This window comes from Pteropus vampyrus, unplaced genomic scaffold (assembly GCF_000151845.1).
Source record: "Pteropus vampyrus isolate Shadow unplaced genomic scaffold, Pvam_2.0 Scaffold7, whole genome shotgun sequence".
NCBI lineage: Eukaryota > Metazoa > Chordata > Mammalia > Chiroptera > Pteropodidae > Pteropus > Pteropus vampyrus.
This window is the reverse complement of record NW_011888788.1, coordinates 15,388,671-15,403,427: the sequence shown is the minus strand read 5'-3', so window position 1 is coordinate 15,403,427 and position 14,757 is coordinate 15,388,671. Positions and strand designations below refer to the sequence as shown.

Here is a 14,757-nt window from a genome sequence, read left to right as displayed (position 1 = left end):
AACCAGTGGAACAGAATCGAGAGTCCAGAAGTAAACCCATATTTATATGGGCAAATAATTTTCAACGAAAAAGCCAAAACCATACAGTGGAGAAAAGAAAGCCTCTTCAATAAATGGTGCTAGGAAAACTGGAAAGCCACCGCAAAAGAATGAAACTAAACTGTTGTCTATCACCACACACCAAAATTAACTCAAAATAGATTAAGGACCTGAATATAAGACACGAAACAGTGCATAGAAGAAAATATAGGAACTAAACTGAAGGACCTTGGACATAAAGAGGATTTTATGAATTTGACCTCAAAGGCAAGGGAAGTAAAAGCTAAAATAAGTGAATGGGACTTCATCAAACTAAAATGCTTCTGCTCAGCAAAAGAAATCGTCAACAAGGTAAAGAGACAACCATCCAAAAATATGGGAAAATATATTTGCAAGCAACACCTCCGATAAGGGCCTAATATCCAAAATATACAAAAAGCTCATATGACTAATAACAACAGAAAAACAAATGATCCAATAAAAAAATGGGCAGAGGACCTGAACACACACTAAATTTAATTTAATTAAGTTAAATTAAAAATTTTTTAAAAATAAAAATAAACACTACTATTTAATATTGTTCTAAACATACAATAAAACCGGAAAAAGAAATAAGATATATATATTTTTAAAAGAAGATGCGGCAAATTCTATTTTCCAAAGATGGTCATGACAGTATCTTGCATCCCACATGCTTTTCTTCAGAGTGAACTTGCTACATCCCCATCAAGAGTTGAAGTCCATTCTCCATCTATGGAATCTGAGCATGCCCTGTAACTGCTTTGACCAGTATAATAGAGTAGAAGTGATGCTCTGCTGGAAAGGAACATCAATTGAAAAATTCTCAGAGCTAATAAAAGACCTCAGAAAGGTGGCTGGATATAAGGTCACAATACGAATATTAGTAGTTTTCCAACATACCAAAAGAAAAATTTAGAAAGCATAATGAAAAGAAGTATCTATTCACAATACACAGAAAAATATAAAACATGTAGAAATAAAATACAAATGTCCAGGATTGTATTTGTCAGGGTCTCAGCAGGAAACAGATGGTATGTTCAAATTAGCGTAACTAGAAGTGGGTTTAACAAAGTGACTATTTACAACGGGCGGGGGTAGGGTTTAGAGAAATCAGTAAGGATAGTGTAGCAACAACTGCAAGCTATTACCACCCTAGGGAGGTGGCATGAGAGGTAGTGGTCACTGGAATCCAATAAAAGTCATAGACAAGAGGCTGCCTTGAGAAGATCAGGGAATTCAGTGGCGAGACCAGTTAGCAAAGGCATCCCAATCTCACTCTCCTTCCTTCTTTGCAACAGGGTTGCCCACTGGCCTAACCTAATTGGAATCCAAAGGGTAAAGGTACCCATGATGCTACCCATCAGGTTAGGTTCCCTGAGACAGAACAGGATGGAGAAGGGCAGATAGTGAACCTGAAGGGGTAGACAAAATATCTGGCACACAAAACCCATACAAAAAAAAAAAGCCACAAAACTTTTCTGAAGAACTCAAAAGAATTCAACAACAATAAAAACAGAGGAAGCTATATTCCTAGAAGGGAAGTCTCAATATTTTAATTGTAATTCTGCCTAAATTATTCTAGAAAATCTACTTAGGTGCAAAAAAAAAAGTCATAATAAGTATTACAAAGTTTATTTGGAAAAGGAAATATCCAAGTAAAACCAAAAAAATTAAAAAAAAAGAAGATAAACAAGAGAAGACTCTCCTACCAGAATCAAAGCACATAATAATGCAATAGATACCAATAAATAAATCCATGGAACAGAAGAGAGAGTAAAAATAGACGCAGGCACATGGAAATTAATAATGTAAAGGTGGCATTTTAAATCAGTAGGGAAAGAACAGACTACTCCATAATAAATATTTTGGAATAATTGGCTGTGGATTGGGAACAAACAAAATCAGATGTCCGCTTGACAACAGACAGATAGAAAGACATACACACACATATATGATGTAATTAAGTGTAAGGAAGAATGTTGGAAGAAATTGCCTAAATATCAATAGTAATCATCCTTTGGGGAAAGCAGTAGAGGTTTTTTTTTTTTTTTGGTGGTGGTGGTAGTGGTGGAGTTATTTGAATTTTTAGAATGCAAATATTTTCATGTATTTTTGTAATATTTTCAACATTTTGAACTGAAAATAAATGAAGATCTGAAAGGCTGCCAAGTGGGATGCAAGCATATGATGATTTATATCCTTCAGAAAAAGAAGGCATTCATATTAAATAAGTAAAAATGAAACTTTAAGAGGCATTGTGTGCTAATTCATGATATAAAAGGCACAATCAAGGAAATTAATATCCATTTTACAATTTACCATTTCATTTCTGATCACTGCAATGCCAACAATTTGTTCTGCTACATCAGCTACAAATGCCTGCAGTGGTGTTCCATCCTGAAAGATAAGCATATGCTTTAAGACCCTTGAAAATGTAGCTATTAATGTTTCTGTAAGCAGTCAATAATGAGTTTTAATCATGATCACATAATGATAGTCAGAGCCATCTTTGGGCCATGTATTAAGTTAAATGCTCTCCCTATGTTCATTTAATCCTCACTCCAACCCTATAAGGTTAAGTGTAATTGATAGGTCACATGATAGATTCATTTTCATTTTTTTAAGAAACAACCATTTCCAGAGTGACAGTACTATTTTACATTCCCATCAGCAACATATGAGTGATGTGATTTCCTGGTACCCTTGCCAGCATTTACTGATGTCACTCTTTTCTATTTTAGTTATTCTGTTGGCTGTGTAGTGATATCTCATTGTGGGTTTTCTTTTCCTGTTGTTACTGTGAGTGTGTGGCAGAAAAGAACTCGGTGACCACTCGGAAGTTTGCTGCCACTGCCGTGACCCACATTGAGGCTCTTGAGGTTTTGTCCATCCATTGCTTTTGCACCATCGGTGCTAAAATCAGTATAGCAGGAAAAAATACCAATTTCTTATTCTTATTATGAAAATGATTTTTACCTCATAGACCTCTTGAAAATTTGTTTTAGAGACCCCTAGGGTTCCTTAGACCACATTTTGAGAACCAAGGCACTACATCATACCGTGTTGGCGAACTAAAAAAAATGAAGAATCAAGAAGACCAAGAAGACCAAGACAAATGAAAACAAAACAAAACAAAAAATAACACGGGCTTGAGGAAGTTTTATTTTAATTCAATGCCTTTATAAGTATTAAAAGTTTTACTGTGTTTTGATGTTTAGCATCTTCCTTTTGATGACTTAAAAATGATCTAAAAGGTTTATTCAAAACAGCCAATAACTGAGAACTCCCAAAAGACCTTAACAGTAGAATGAAGAAACAAATTGTGGTATATTCACGCAATAAAATACTTTATGCCACAATATGGATCAATCTCACGAACCTGTTGCTGAGTAAAAGAAGCTGACATCAGAAAACATACTGCATGATTCCTTTAAATAAAGTTCGAAAACAGACATAACTAGTCTATGGTCTTAGAAGTCAAGGTGGTATTAACCTGGAGGGAAAGTAATTGAATGAGAGCATGAGGGGGACTTCTGGTGCACTAGGTTTAGTTTGTTTATTGATAGGTGTTCGTTACATGGTGTCTTCAAATTGTGAAGTACATCAAACTATTCACTGGTTATACTTCAATAACATTTAAAAAATAAAATTTATTTAAAAATTAACTAAGCATTTCTCCAACTACATGCATTGTTCCATGTCTGGTTAACTGCAAGACCTTTAAAAAAGCAGTGTTAATGTAAGAACCACTGCTAGCTTTCCCATTGCCATGGCAAAAATATAGTTACTGTACTAGAAAAAGAACCCAACATTTGTCAGACAGGATTTTTCCCAGCCCATTCAACTCTTGAGGATACAGCTAGCTCAAAAAAAGGGTGTAAGATAGACTCGGCATCCAGTAGAGTAAAATGGGGTCCCATGTCCTAAGTTTGATATCCAGTGCTGCTAAGTTGAGCACCAGGCACCGAAAGATTCCTGAGCCACCATTCATTACCATTCACTACCCTCTGCCTATTCTAAGCACTGGGATTAATCTCATTTTGTGATACTTGTCTGAATCAAGTCCCAAGTTTTCCATCCCCATGATAAGGATTTAGGGTATCTTATCAGCCCCCTTGGGGCCACCAGTGAGAAAAGCCTCACTTCCTTAAACTTCAGCTTTTTTGTTTTTCTCTTCTTGCTCCTATCTTCCAACCCCGCTCTGCCACTCCCCACCACATGATTCTCCGACTTAGGTCCAAGGAAACTTCAGAGTTGAATCAACATGGATCATAATGACCCAACAGCATAAAGAAAAGGAAGCCAGTATGGTCATAGCAAGTACTTACAGGGTCTCTGCGAGCCTCATTGTATTGCTTTAAATCCTCCAAGATGCTTGTTTTTAGCATGAGGGTGCTGACAAGATTTTCAACACCAGGAGTATCTGATAAATTGGCTAATCTTATATTAATGGTCCTGGGTAAAAAGAAATGCATTTTTTAGGTTAAAGTAATACATATTCCTTCCCCCAAAGAAATGGAGACGGAATTATAACATGTCACATTTATATAAAATAGTATCTGTGAAATGTCTTTGCATAACATTGGGGTTTAATTAATTATAAAAGTAACTCATTTCATCCTAAAAGACCTGCAAAAAAAAAAAAAACATAAAAAATGTGCAAAAAATAAGGTAAAAATCACTGATAATGCCATTAACCAGAGATAATACCAAGTTACACTTTAAATTCATTTAATATGTTCAGCACCATGCTTTATTTCATTTGTACTTCATATACAAAGCCAAATTCTTCCCCAAATTTTTAGAAGTTAAGAAGTTAAGAAATTACACTGAACTTCGGTTTCATAAGTCTTAATTCTTAATAATTTTATCTTCGATTTTGTGTTTTTATGTGAAGTCAAGTAAGACAATGGAGCCTTGGTTCACACGTAGTACCCATCTCTCATAATCACTCCACAATGGGTTCTCTCCCATCTGTTTCCTGTCCTTGGCACACTGGGCCCCAAGGGGGGTCTCTCCATCCCTGCCCCATTACTGCTGTCACCCTCCCAGAGGTGACAACTGGGTTTCCATCCCCGGTTGCATCAGTGAGGAAGGCCCACATTCAACCACCATACTCCACCCTCAGTGGCGTCCTGAACACAGGTATGGAAAGGATCAGGGGGCAGCATGTCCAGTGGAGTCTCTAGTCAGAGTAAGGTGGTGGACGTCCCAATCTGGGGCTGCAGTGCCGTGGCATGTTCAGCTGGCAACTCAGCATGGACCTCTTACTCATCCCCTGCCCAGGTATTTTGTGCATCCTAGAGCAAAGGTTGACAGCTGTTGGGGGATGCCTGTTTGCCATGCATTGGAGCATTGGGCTCATGGGAAGGGGAGATAGTTTCTCCATCTTAGGCTAGAGCCCCACATTTTCATTTTGTAATGGGACCTGCATATTATGTAGTGGCCTTGCACTGAAAGCTCTCTAGTTATTTGGGTATTATTATTAAATTGAACAGTGCTATTCTTCCCAATATTAAAATAAAGTAAAATATTCTAACTGACTTAATTTTCAATTATAGTGAATATTTGTGCTTAAGTTTTAATGCATGCTCCTATACTATGGACAGAGTGGTTTATTTGCAAAGAATAATCTACATTTAAAATTAGCTGGTATAAAAATTATCAATTAATATCACAATTATATTTATGAATAATTTTTAAGTTAAGGATAAGAACTTGGTTCTGATACAGCCACCTTACACCAAAATCTAGTTCAGATGAATTAAAGATGTAAATGTAAAAAACAAGATCACAAAAGTACTAGGAAGTATCCAAGGGAATTAAAAACATATGTCCACCGACAAAAAATCTTGTCCATAAATATTCATAGCAGCATTATTTATAATAGCCCCAAGATGGAAAGAACATAAAGAGCCAACAACTTCTGAATGGATAAACAAAATGTGATCTATCCATACAATGGAATATTAGTCAGCCATAAAAAGGAATGAAGTACTGACACGTCACAACATGGATGAATCTTGAATCATTATACTAAGTGAAAGAAACCACATACAAAGGCCACATATTGTATAATCCATGTATCTGAAATGTCCAGAGTAGGTAAATTTATAGAGACAAAAAGTAAATTAGATGCCAGGGAGCTAGGGGAGGAAAGAATAGGAATCATTAAGTAACATGATTCGGTAGTAGTATAATAATGCTCTGTAGATGAGCATAAATAATATTTGAAGCCATAAATAATATATGAAGATATATGCAAATCCTGTAATGTGATAGGGAAATGGCTGTCATTTCAATTTAAAAGAAAGTTACAGGTACTACTGATTCTATTGTGGTTTGTTGCCTGCTTTGACAATGGAAGGAAATGTTAAATTTCAGTTGAGCTTTACGGAAATAAAGATGTAATTTTCACCCTGAATTCAACCCACAGACCAAAGTTAAGAACCCCAGCTATGATTCCAATCTCACTCCAAGTAAAAGCCCAAGTGCTAGAATGGCTAAGAGCCCTTCCAAGATGGGAGCTTCCTTCCTGTGCCCTCTCTCTGGGATTTCTCCTCCTGACTCATCACCAAATAGTCAGCTTCTTGCTTTCCCTGCTCCCTTCACAGGCCTCCCTGCTGTTCTCCAAATCTTCCAGGCACACTCCCTTATCAGCCATTCTTCCTTGGAATTCTGCCTCCTCCACCACAAATATGCAAGCCTTTTTCTCTCACCTCAACATCAGTGTTTGCTCAAAATTCATCCTCTCAATGAGGCCTTCCCTAATCCTGATTGCCCTATTAAAAATTTAGAAACTCTGACACTTTCCTAACCTGCTCTATTTTTCTCCATAGTACTTTCTAACTTCTATTTATTTTGCTCACTGTTTCTCACCTCCCACTAAAATAAAACTTCATGAGAATAAGAATTCTGGTCTAGTTGCTCATTGCTGCACCCCTCTGGCTAGAACAATGCCTGGCACATAATAACTGCTTCATGAATATTTGTTAAATGACTGGATTATGCAGCTTGAATGTTGATGGCCATAGACTATTATTCCCTATGCTTCTATATAAGATAAATGCAACAACTGGGTTATTAAGTGTTGTAGATGGCTGGAGAGTGAATAAATGTGTAATATTTTTGCATATCTCTATTATGATATCTTTTGCTTTCTGGATTGTGACCATCTTCCCCCTGACAAGGCTCAAAGTTCAGATCACATCATGGTCAACTCTGAAAGGCCAGGCCTTTTTCTAGCCCAGAGTGTTGCTCAGTAAATGTTTAGTGAAATATAAGGCTGTTTTACTGCCAGGTATCACAAAAACACAAACAGCACAGTGGTTGGACATTTATGTAATTTATGAAGTGATTCCCCCAATTAGTCTAGCATCCACCTGGCACTACACATAGTTATTGCAATATTATTGACTATATTTCTTATGCTGTAGTTCACCTCCCTGTGACTGTTTTGTAACTACCAATTTGTACTTAATTCCTTCAACTTTTTCATCCAGCCCCCAACCCACTCCCATCTGGCAATCATGAGTTTGTTCTCTGTATCTTTGAATCTGTTTCTATTTTGTTTGTTCATCTATTTTCTTCTTTAGATTCCACATACAAGTGAAATCATATGGTATTTGTCTCTCTCTGACTTATTTCACTTAGAATAATGCTCTCTACATCCATCCAGGTTGTCACAAATGATAAGATTTCATTTTTTATGGCCAAGTAATATTCCATTGGATATATGTATCATTTCTTCTTTATCTAATCATCTATTGATGGGCACTTCGGTTGCTTCCACATTTTGGCTATTGTAAATGGCACTGCAGTGAACATAAAGATGCATATATTGTTTCAAATTAGTGTTTTGGATTTCTTCAGATAAATAGCCAGAAGTGAAATTGCTGGATAATAAAGTAGTTGTATTTTTAATTTTTTGAGGAACCTCCACACTTTTTCACAGGGGCTGTACCAATTTGCAATCCCACCAACAGTGCATGAGGGTTCCCTTTTCTCCACATCCTGGCCAACACTTGTTTTTTTTATATATTGCTGACAGCCATTCTGACAGGTATGAGGTGTTATCTCATTGTTTTTAATTTGCATTTCCCTGATGATTAGTGATGTTGAACATCTTTTCATATGTCTATTGTATGTCCTCTTTCAAAAATTCCTGTTCAGATCCTCTGCCCATTTTTTAATCAAATTTTTTTGTTGTTGTTGTTCTGGTGTTGAGTTGTATGAGTTCTTCATAAATTTTGGATATTAATCCCTTATCAGATGTATCATTGGCAAATATCTTCTCCCATTCAGTAGGTTGTCTTTTCGTTTTATTAATGGTTTCCTTTGCTGTTCAAAAATTTTTTAGTATGATGTAGTCTTATTTATTTTGTTTGTTTGTTTTCCTTGTCCAAGGAAATATACCAGTTCTCTCAACACCATTTATTGAATAGACTGTCTTTACCCCATTGCATATTCTTGTTTCCTTAGTCATAGGTTAAATGACATACTAGGCATGGGTTTACTTCTGGGCTCTCTATTCTGCTCCATTGATCTATGTGTCTGTTTTTGTGCTAGTTTTGATTAGTATAGCCCTGTAGTATAGTTTGATATCTGGAAGCATGATGCCTCCAACTGTGTTCTTCTTTCTCAAAATTGCTGTGGTTATTGGGAGGCTGTGGTTATTGTGGTTATTCTGTGGTTCTATGTAAATCTTAGGATTATTTGATCCAGTTCTGTGAAAAATATGACTGGTATTTTGATATGGATTGCATTGAATATATAGATTGCTTTAGGTAGTAGGGACATTGTAACAGTGTTAATTCTTCCTATCCATGAGCATGTTACATTTATCCATTTATTTGTATCTTCTTCAGTTTTTTTCTTCAATGTCATAATTTTCAGAGTATAGGTCTTTTATCTCCTTGGTTAAATTATTCCTAGGTATTTTTTTGATGCAATTGTACATGGGATTGTTTTCTTAATTTTTCTTCCTAATAGTTCATTATTAGTATAAAAAATGCAACTTATTTCTGAATATTAATTTTGTATCCTGTTACTTTACTGAATTCATTTATCATACTAATAGTTTTGGTGGAATCTTTAGGGCTCTCTATATATAGAGAACCTGCAAATAATTACAGTTTTACTTTTTCCTTTCCAATTTGAATGCCTTTTATTTCTTTTTCTTGTCTGATTGCTGTGGCTGGGACTTCTAATATTACATTGCATAAAAGTGGTATAAGTGGACATCTTCATCTTGTTCTTGATCTTAAAAAAATGCTTTTAGCTTTTCACCACTGAGTATGATGGTAGCTGTGGCTTTGTCATATATGGCCTGTATTATGTGAAGGTATGTTCCCTCTATTCTCATTTTGCTGAGAGTTTTTATCATAAATGGATGCTAGGTTTTGTCAAATACTTTTTCTGCATCTACTGATATGCTTATATGATTTTTATCTTTCAATTTGTTTATGTGGTGTATCACATTAATTAATTTGGAGATGTTGAACCAAACTTGCATTCCAGTTAAATCCAACTTGATCATAGTATATAATCCCTTTAATGTATTGCTGAATTGCTGAATTTTAATGTAATCTTTTGTTGAGGATTTTTGCATCTATGTTCATCAGGGATGAACATAGATGCAAAAATCTATGTTCATATTGGCCTATAATTTTCTTTTTTTATAATTTCTTTCTCTGGTTCTAGAATCAGGGTAATGGTGGCCTCATAGAAAAAGACTGGGAGACTTCCTTCTCTTGAATTTTTTGGATTAGTTTAAGAATAGGTGTTAATTCTTCTTTGAATGTTTGGTAAAATTCAACTGTGAAGCCATCTGGTCCATGACTTTTGTTTGTTGGGAGTTTTTAAATTACTGATTTGATTTCATTAGTAGTAATTGGTCAGTTCAGATTTGCTTTCTTCTCAACTCAGTCTTGTAAGATGGTATGTTTCTAGAAATTTATCCATTTCTTCTTCCAGACTGTCCAATTTGTTGGCATATAATTGCTAATAGTATTTTCCTATAATCCTTTGTATTTCTGTGGTGTCAGTTGTCACCTCCCCTTTTGTTTCCGATTTTATTTATTTGGGTCCTTTTTTTTTTTTGATGAGTCTAGTTAAAAGTTTATCAATTTTGTTTATCTTTTCGAAGAATCAGCTCTTGGTCTCATTGATCTTTCACATTGTTTTTCTAGACTCTATTTTGTTTGTTTCCACTCTGACCTTTATTATTTCCTTCCTTCTACTTACGCTGGATTTTGTTTGCTGTTCTTTTCTTGTTCCTTTAAGTGTAAGGTTAGATTGTTTGAGATTTTTCTTATTTCTTGAGGTAGGCCTGTATTGCTATAAATTTCCTTCTTGTGACTGCTATCACCGTATCTAGATTATGGATCATTGTGTTTTCATTTTCATTAGTCTCAGGGTATGTCTTTATTTCTTCCTCGATCTCATTGTTAACTCATTCACTGTTTAGTATCATCTTATTTAGCCTCCATGTGTCTGTGTGTTTTTCAGTTTTTTCTTGTAATTGATTTCTAGTTTCACACCATTGTGGTCAGAGAAGGTGCTTGATATGATTACAATCTTCTTAAATTTCTTGAGACTTGTTTTGTGGCCTAACATGTAGTCTACCTTGGAAAATGTTTCATGTGCGCATGAAAAAAAATGTATATCCTGCTGCTTTGGGGTGAAATACTCTCAAAATATCAATTAAATACATCTAGCCTAGTGTATCACTAAAGGATTTTGTTTCCTTGTTGATTTTCTATCTGGAAGAGCTGTCCACTAGTATCAATAGAATGTTAAAGTCCCCTACTATGACTGTATTACTGTTGATCTCTCTCCCTTTATTCTCATCAATATTTGCTTTCTATATTTAGGTGCTCCTATGTTGGGTGCACAAATGTTTACTAGGGTTATATCCTCTTATTGGATTGATTCTTTTATCATTATGTAATGTCCTTTTTGTCTTACTATAGCCTTTGTTTAAAGTCTATTTTGTCTGATATGAGTATACTACTGCAGTTTTTTTTGTTTCCATTTGCGTGAAATACCTTTTTCCATCCCTTTACTTTCAGCCTGTGTGTCTTTCAGTCTGAAGTAGGTCTCTTGTAGACAGCATATGCATGGGTCTTGTTTATTAATCCATTCAGCTATCTTATGTCTTTTAATTGGGGCATTTAATCCATTTACATATAAAGTGATTATTAATAGGTACATAGTTATTGCCATTTTATTATTCATATTTATGTTCACCCCTATCCCCCATTCTTCTTCTTAAAAAATCTCTTTAACATTTCTTACAATACTAGCTTGGTGGTGATGAATTCCTTTAGCTTTTTTGTGTCTAGGAAGCTCTTTATCTCACCTTAAATTTAATCATAGCCTTTTTGGGTAGAGCAGTCTTGGTTGTAGGTTCTTGCTCTTCATCACTTTGAATATTGGGTACCAATCCCTTCTGGCCTGCAAAGTTTCTGTTGAAAAATCAGCTGACAGTCTTACGAGAGTGCGCTTGTCGGTAACTAATTGCTTTTCTCTTGCTGCTTTTAAGATTCTCTCTTTGTCTTTCACCTTTAGCATTTTAATTATAATGTGTCTTGGTGTGGGCCTGTTTGGGTTCATCTCGTTTGGCATTCTCTGAACTTCTTGGACTTGTACGTCTATTTCCTTTGGCAGGTTAGGGAATTTTTCAGTCATTATTTCTTCAAATAGGTTCTCAGTCCCTTGCTCTCCTCTTCTCCTTCTGGTACCCTTATGATGCGAATATTGGTACACTTGATATTTTCCCAGAGGCCTCTTACGCTATCCTTATTTTTTTGGAGTCTTTTTTCTTTTTGCTGTTCTGATTTGGTGTTTTCTGCTACCTTGCCTTCCAAATCACTAATTTGATCCTTTGCTTCATCTACTCTGCTGTTGATTCTTTCTAGTGTATTTTTCGAGTTATTGTAGTCTTCATTTCTGACTGGTTCTTTTTATGGTTTCTATGTCTTTTTTTGCTTACTTCACTGAAGTTCTCAATGAGATCATCTATTGTTCCCCTAAGTTGACTGAGCATCCTTATAACCAGTGTTTTGAACTCTGTATCTAGTAGGTTGCTTGCTGCAATTTAATTTAGTTTTTTTCTGGAATTTTCTCCTGTTCTTTTATTTAGGATATATTTCTTTGTTTCCTTATTTTCACTGCCTCTTTGTTTGTTTCTATGTATTAGGTCGATCTGCTATGTCTCCTCCTCTTGGCTGGGTGGCCTTAGGTAGCAGGTGTCCTGTGAGGCCCAGGGGCATAGTCTATCTGATCACCTACACTGGGAGTGTCCCTGATGTGGATTGTGTGTGACTTCCTGTTGTAGTTGAGCCTTGACTGCTGTTGACTCATTAGTGGGTGGGATTGTGTGAGTCTTTAACTTTCAGAAAAGTACCCATGTGTAAATAATTGCTCCAACTTCATATATAAGTAATTTTAAAAATGAGGCTGACAATACAAATGCTTACAAAGTCGAGGCTCTGCTGCAAACAGGACTAATTTCCAGATGAGTAATGAAAATCTTATTATATTTTTAATAAAAGCAATACATGTTCATAGTAAAAAGAGAGAGTGTGAGAGAAATGAATATGAATGTTAATTAAGTAATTAAGCCACTAAGAAGGAGGCCACTACTACAGCCAGACTCATGACCTGTCAGATCCCATGTCATCTGGTTGCTCTCCATCTCCAGTGTGTTTATTTATGGATAATTCCAAGTCATAAGAAAATGTCACCAATACACTCTACTTAAGAATGCAGAGGGTGTAAAATACATCTTAATAAAAATTCTACTTGAGTTATAATAAAATTTAAAATCCCAGTGTACAAAAAATTAACTATTTCCTATTATAAAAGTAATGCATGCCCATGATTTTTCAAAAATCAAACAGAAATGAATCATCCCATTTAAAAATGGGCAAACAATCTCAACATACACTTCACCAAAATAGATACTCAGATGGCAAATAGCATATGAAAAGATGCTCAATACCATATGTCATTATGGGATTACAAATTGAAACAACAAGATACCACTACACACCTATTAGAATGGAAAAAATTGAAAACACTGACAATGCCAAATGGTGGTAAGGATATGAAATAACAGGAATTCTCATTCAATGCTGATGGAAATGTGAAATGGTACAGCCATTTTGGAAGACAGTTTGGCAGTTTTTGACAAAACTAAACACTCTTATCATACGATCCAAAATTGTGCTCTTTGATATTTTACCCAAATGAGTGAAAACTTACATCCACACAAAAACCTGCACACTAATGTTTATAGCAGCTTTATTCATAATTGTCCAAACTTGGAAATAACCAAGAAGTCCTTCAGTAGATGAATGGATAAATTGTGGCACATCCAGAAAATGAGATATTACTCAACACTAAAAAGAAATGAGCTATGAAACCATGAAAAGACATGGATAAACTTTAAAATGTATATTACTAAGTGAAAGAGGCTAATCTGTAAAGTCAACATACTATAAGATTCTACTACCTTTATAATATTCTGGAAAAGGCAAAACCATGGAGGCAATTTAAAAACTCAGCGGTTGCCAGAAGTAGTGGGGAAAGAGAAAGAGATAAACAGACAGAGCAGAGAGGACTTTTAGAAACTACTCTGTATAATACTATAATAGTAGATACACTTGTCAAAAACCTAGAGAATCTGCAACAGAAAGAGTGGACCCTCATGTAAACTATGGACTTTGGTTGATAAATAATGAGTCATTAGATTCATCCATGGTAACAAATGGTATAACTCTGACATAGGATATTAATTGTGGGAGAGTCTGTGTGGCGAAGTGGAGAAGGGGTATATAGGAACCCTCTGTACTTTCTGGTCAATTTTATTGTGAACCTAAAATTACTCTAAAAAAAAAGTTTGTTAGTGAAAACAAATCAAACAGAACCAATAGATACAAAGTAAAAAGTAAGTCCCCATCTACACATACCCCAACCTCCTGGTCTTGCTTCCCAGAGGGACATAAAGTTAATAAAGCTCTACGTACTTTTCCAGAACTTCTATACATATGCAAAATAAAAACTAGGTATGATGGTTCCTCAATATCCTTTTCCCCCTCCTTCTTTTTAATAACTGGATCAACTGAGTTTTCGCTGGGCACAGGCCTGAACTACCATCCCCCAGTCTCCCTTGCAATTAGGTAGGACCATGCAATCAATTTCTTGACCACAGACTATGAACAGAGTGATATAAATTCCTTAAGAGAAAAATGCTTCCCTCCACTTCTCTTTCTATCCTTCCCTGTGGGCTGAAATGTGGTTATGGTACTCTGAGACAGCTCACAGCATGAGGAGGAAAAGAGGCCCTCTGTCAGTGGTCTAAAACTTTTGCATGCCATAGACCCCTTTGACAGTCTGGTAATGCTAGGGGCCCCTTCTCAGACTAATGTTTTTAAATGTGTAAAATAAAAGACAACAAATTATATTGAAATATGGTTATCAAAATGTTAAAAAATGTGTGTTTTAGTGATATCTGTATCTTTTCATTAACACATTGAATAACAAGTTCTGGTTGAAAACACATTTGTTGAAATTTTAAAGTAGGATGAGCATACACGTTTTGCAATATCAGCAACAACTGTAATGTGATATGAAAATATCCATGATTTCTACTGATTACAATGTCATGGTTTTGCTAACACTTCTGAGGCT

The 14,757-nt window shown here is 35.5% G+C and overlaps 1 protein-coding gene across 9 annotated transcripts in view; it reads right to left on the bottom strand.

The window, feature by feature from the left end:
• CFAP61 (cilia and flagella associated protein 61) overlaps positions 1-14,757 on the bottom strand; it is a 296,212-nt gene that overhangs the window by 160,743 nt on the left and 120,712 nt on the right. For 8 of the 9 annotated variants that reach the window (XM_023537747.1, XM_023537742.1, XM_023537746.1 and 5 more), the window contains 2 exons: positions 4,389-4,515; positions 2,380-2,457 (listed from right to left, as the gene is read on the bottom strand). In XM_023537747.1, coding sequence (XP_023393515.1) covers positions 2,380-2,457; positions 4,389-4,515 — 205 coding nt within the window. The remainder of the gene's footprint in view (positions 1-2,379; positions 2,458-4,388; positions 4,516-14,757) is intronic. The other variant, XM_023537741.1, reaches the window with a different exon arrangement.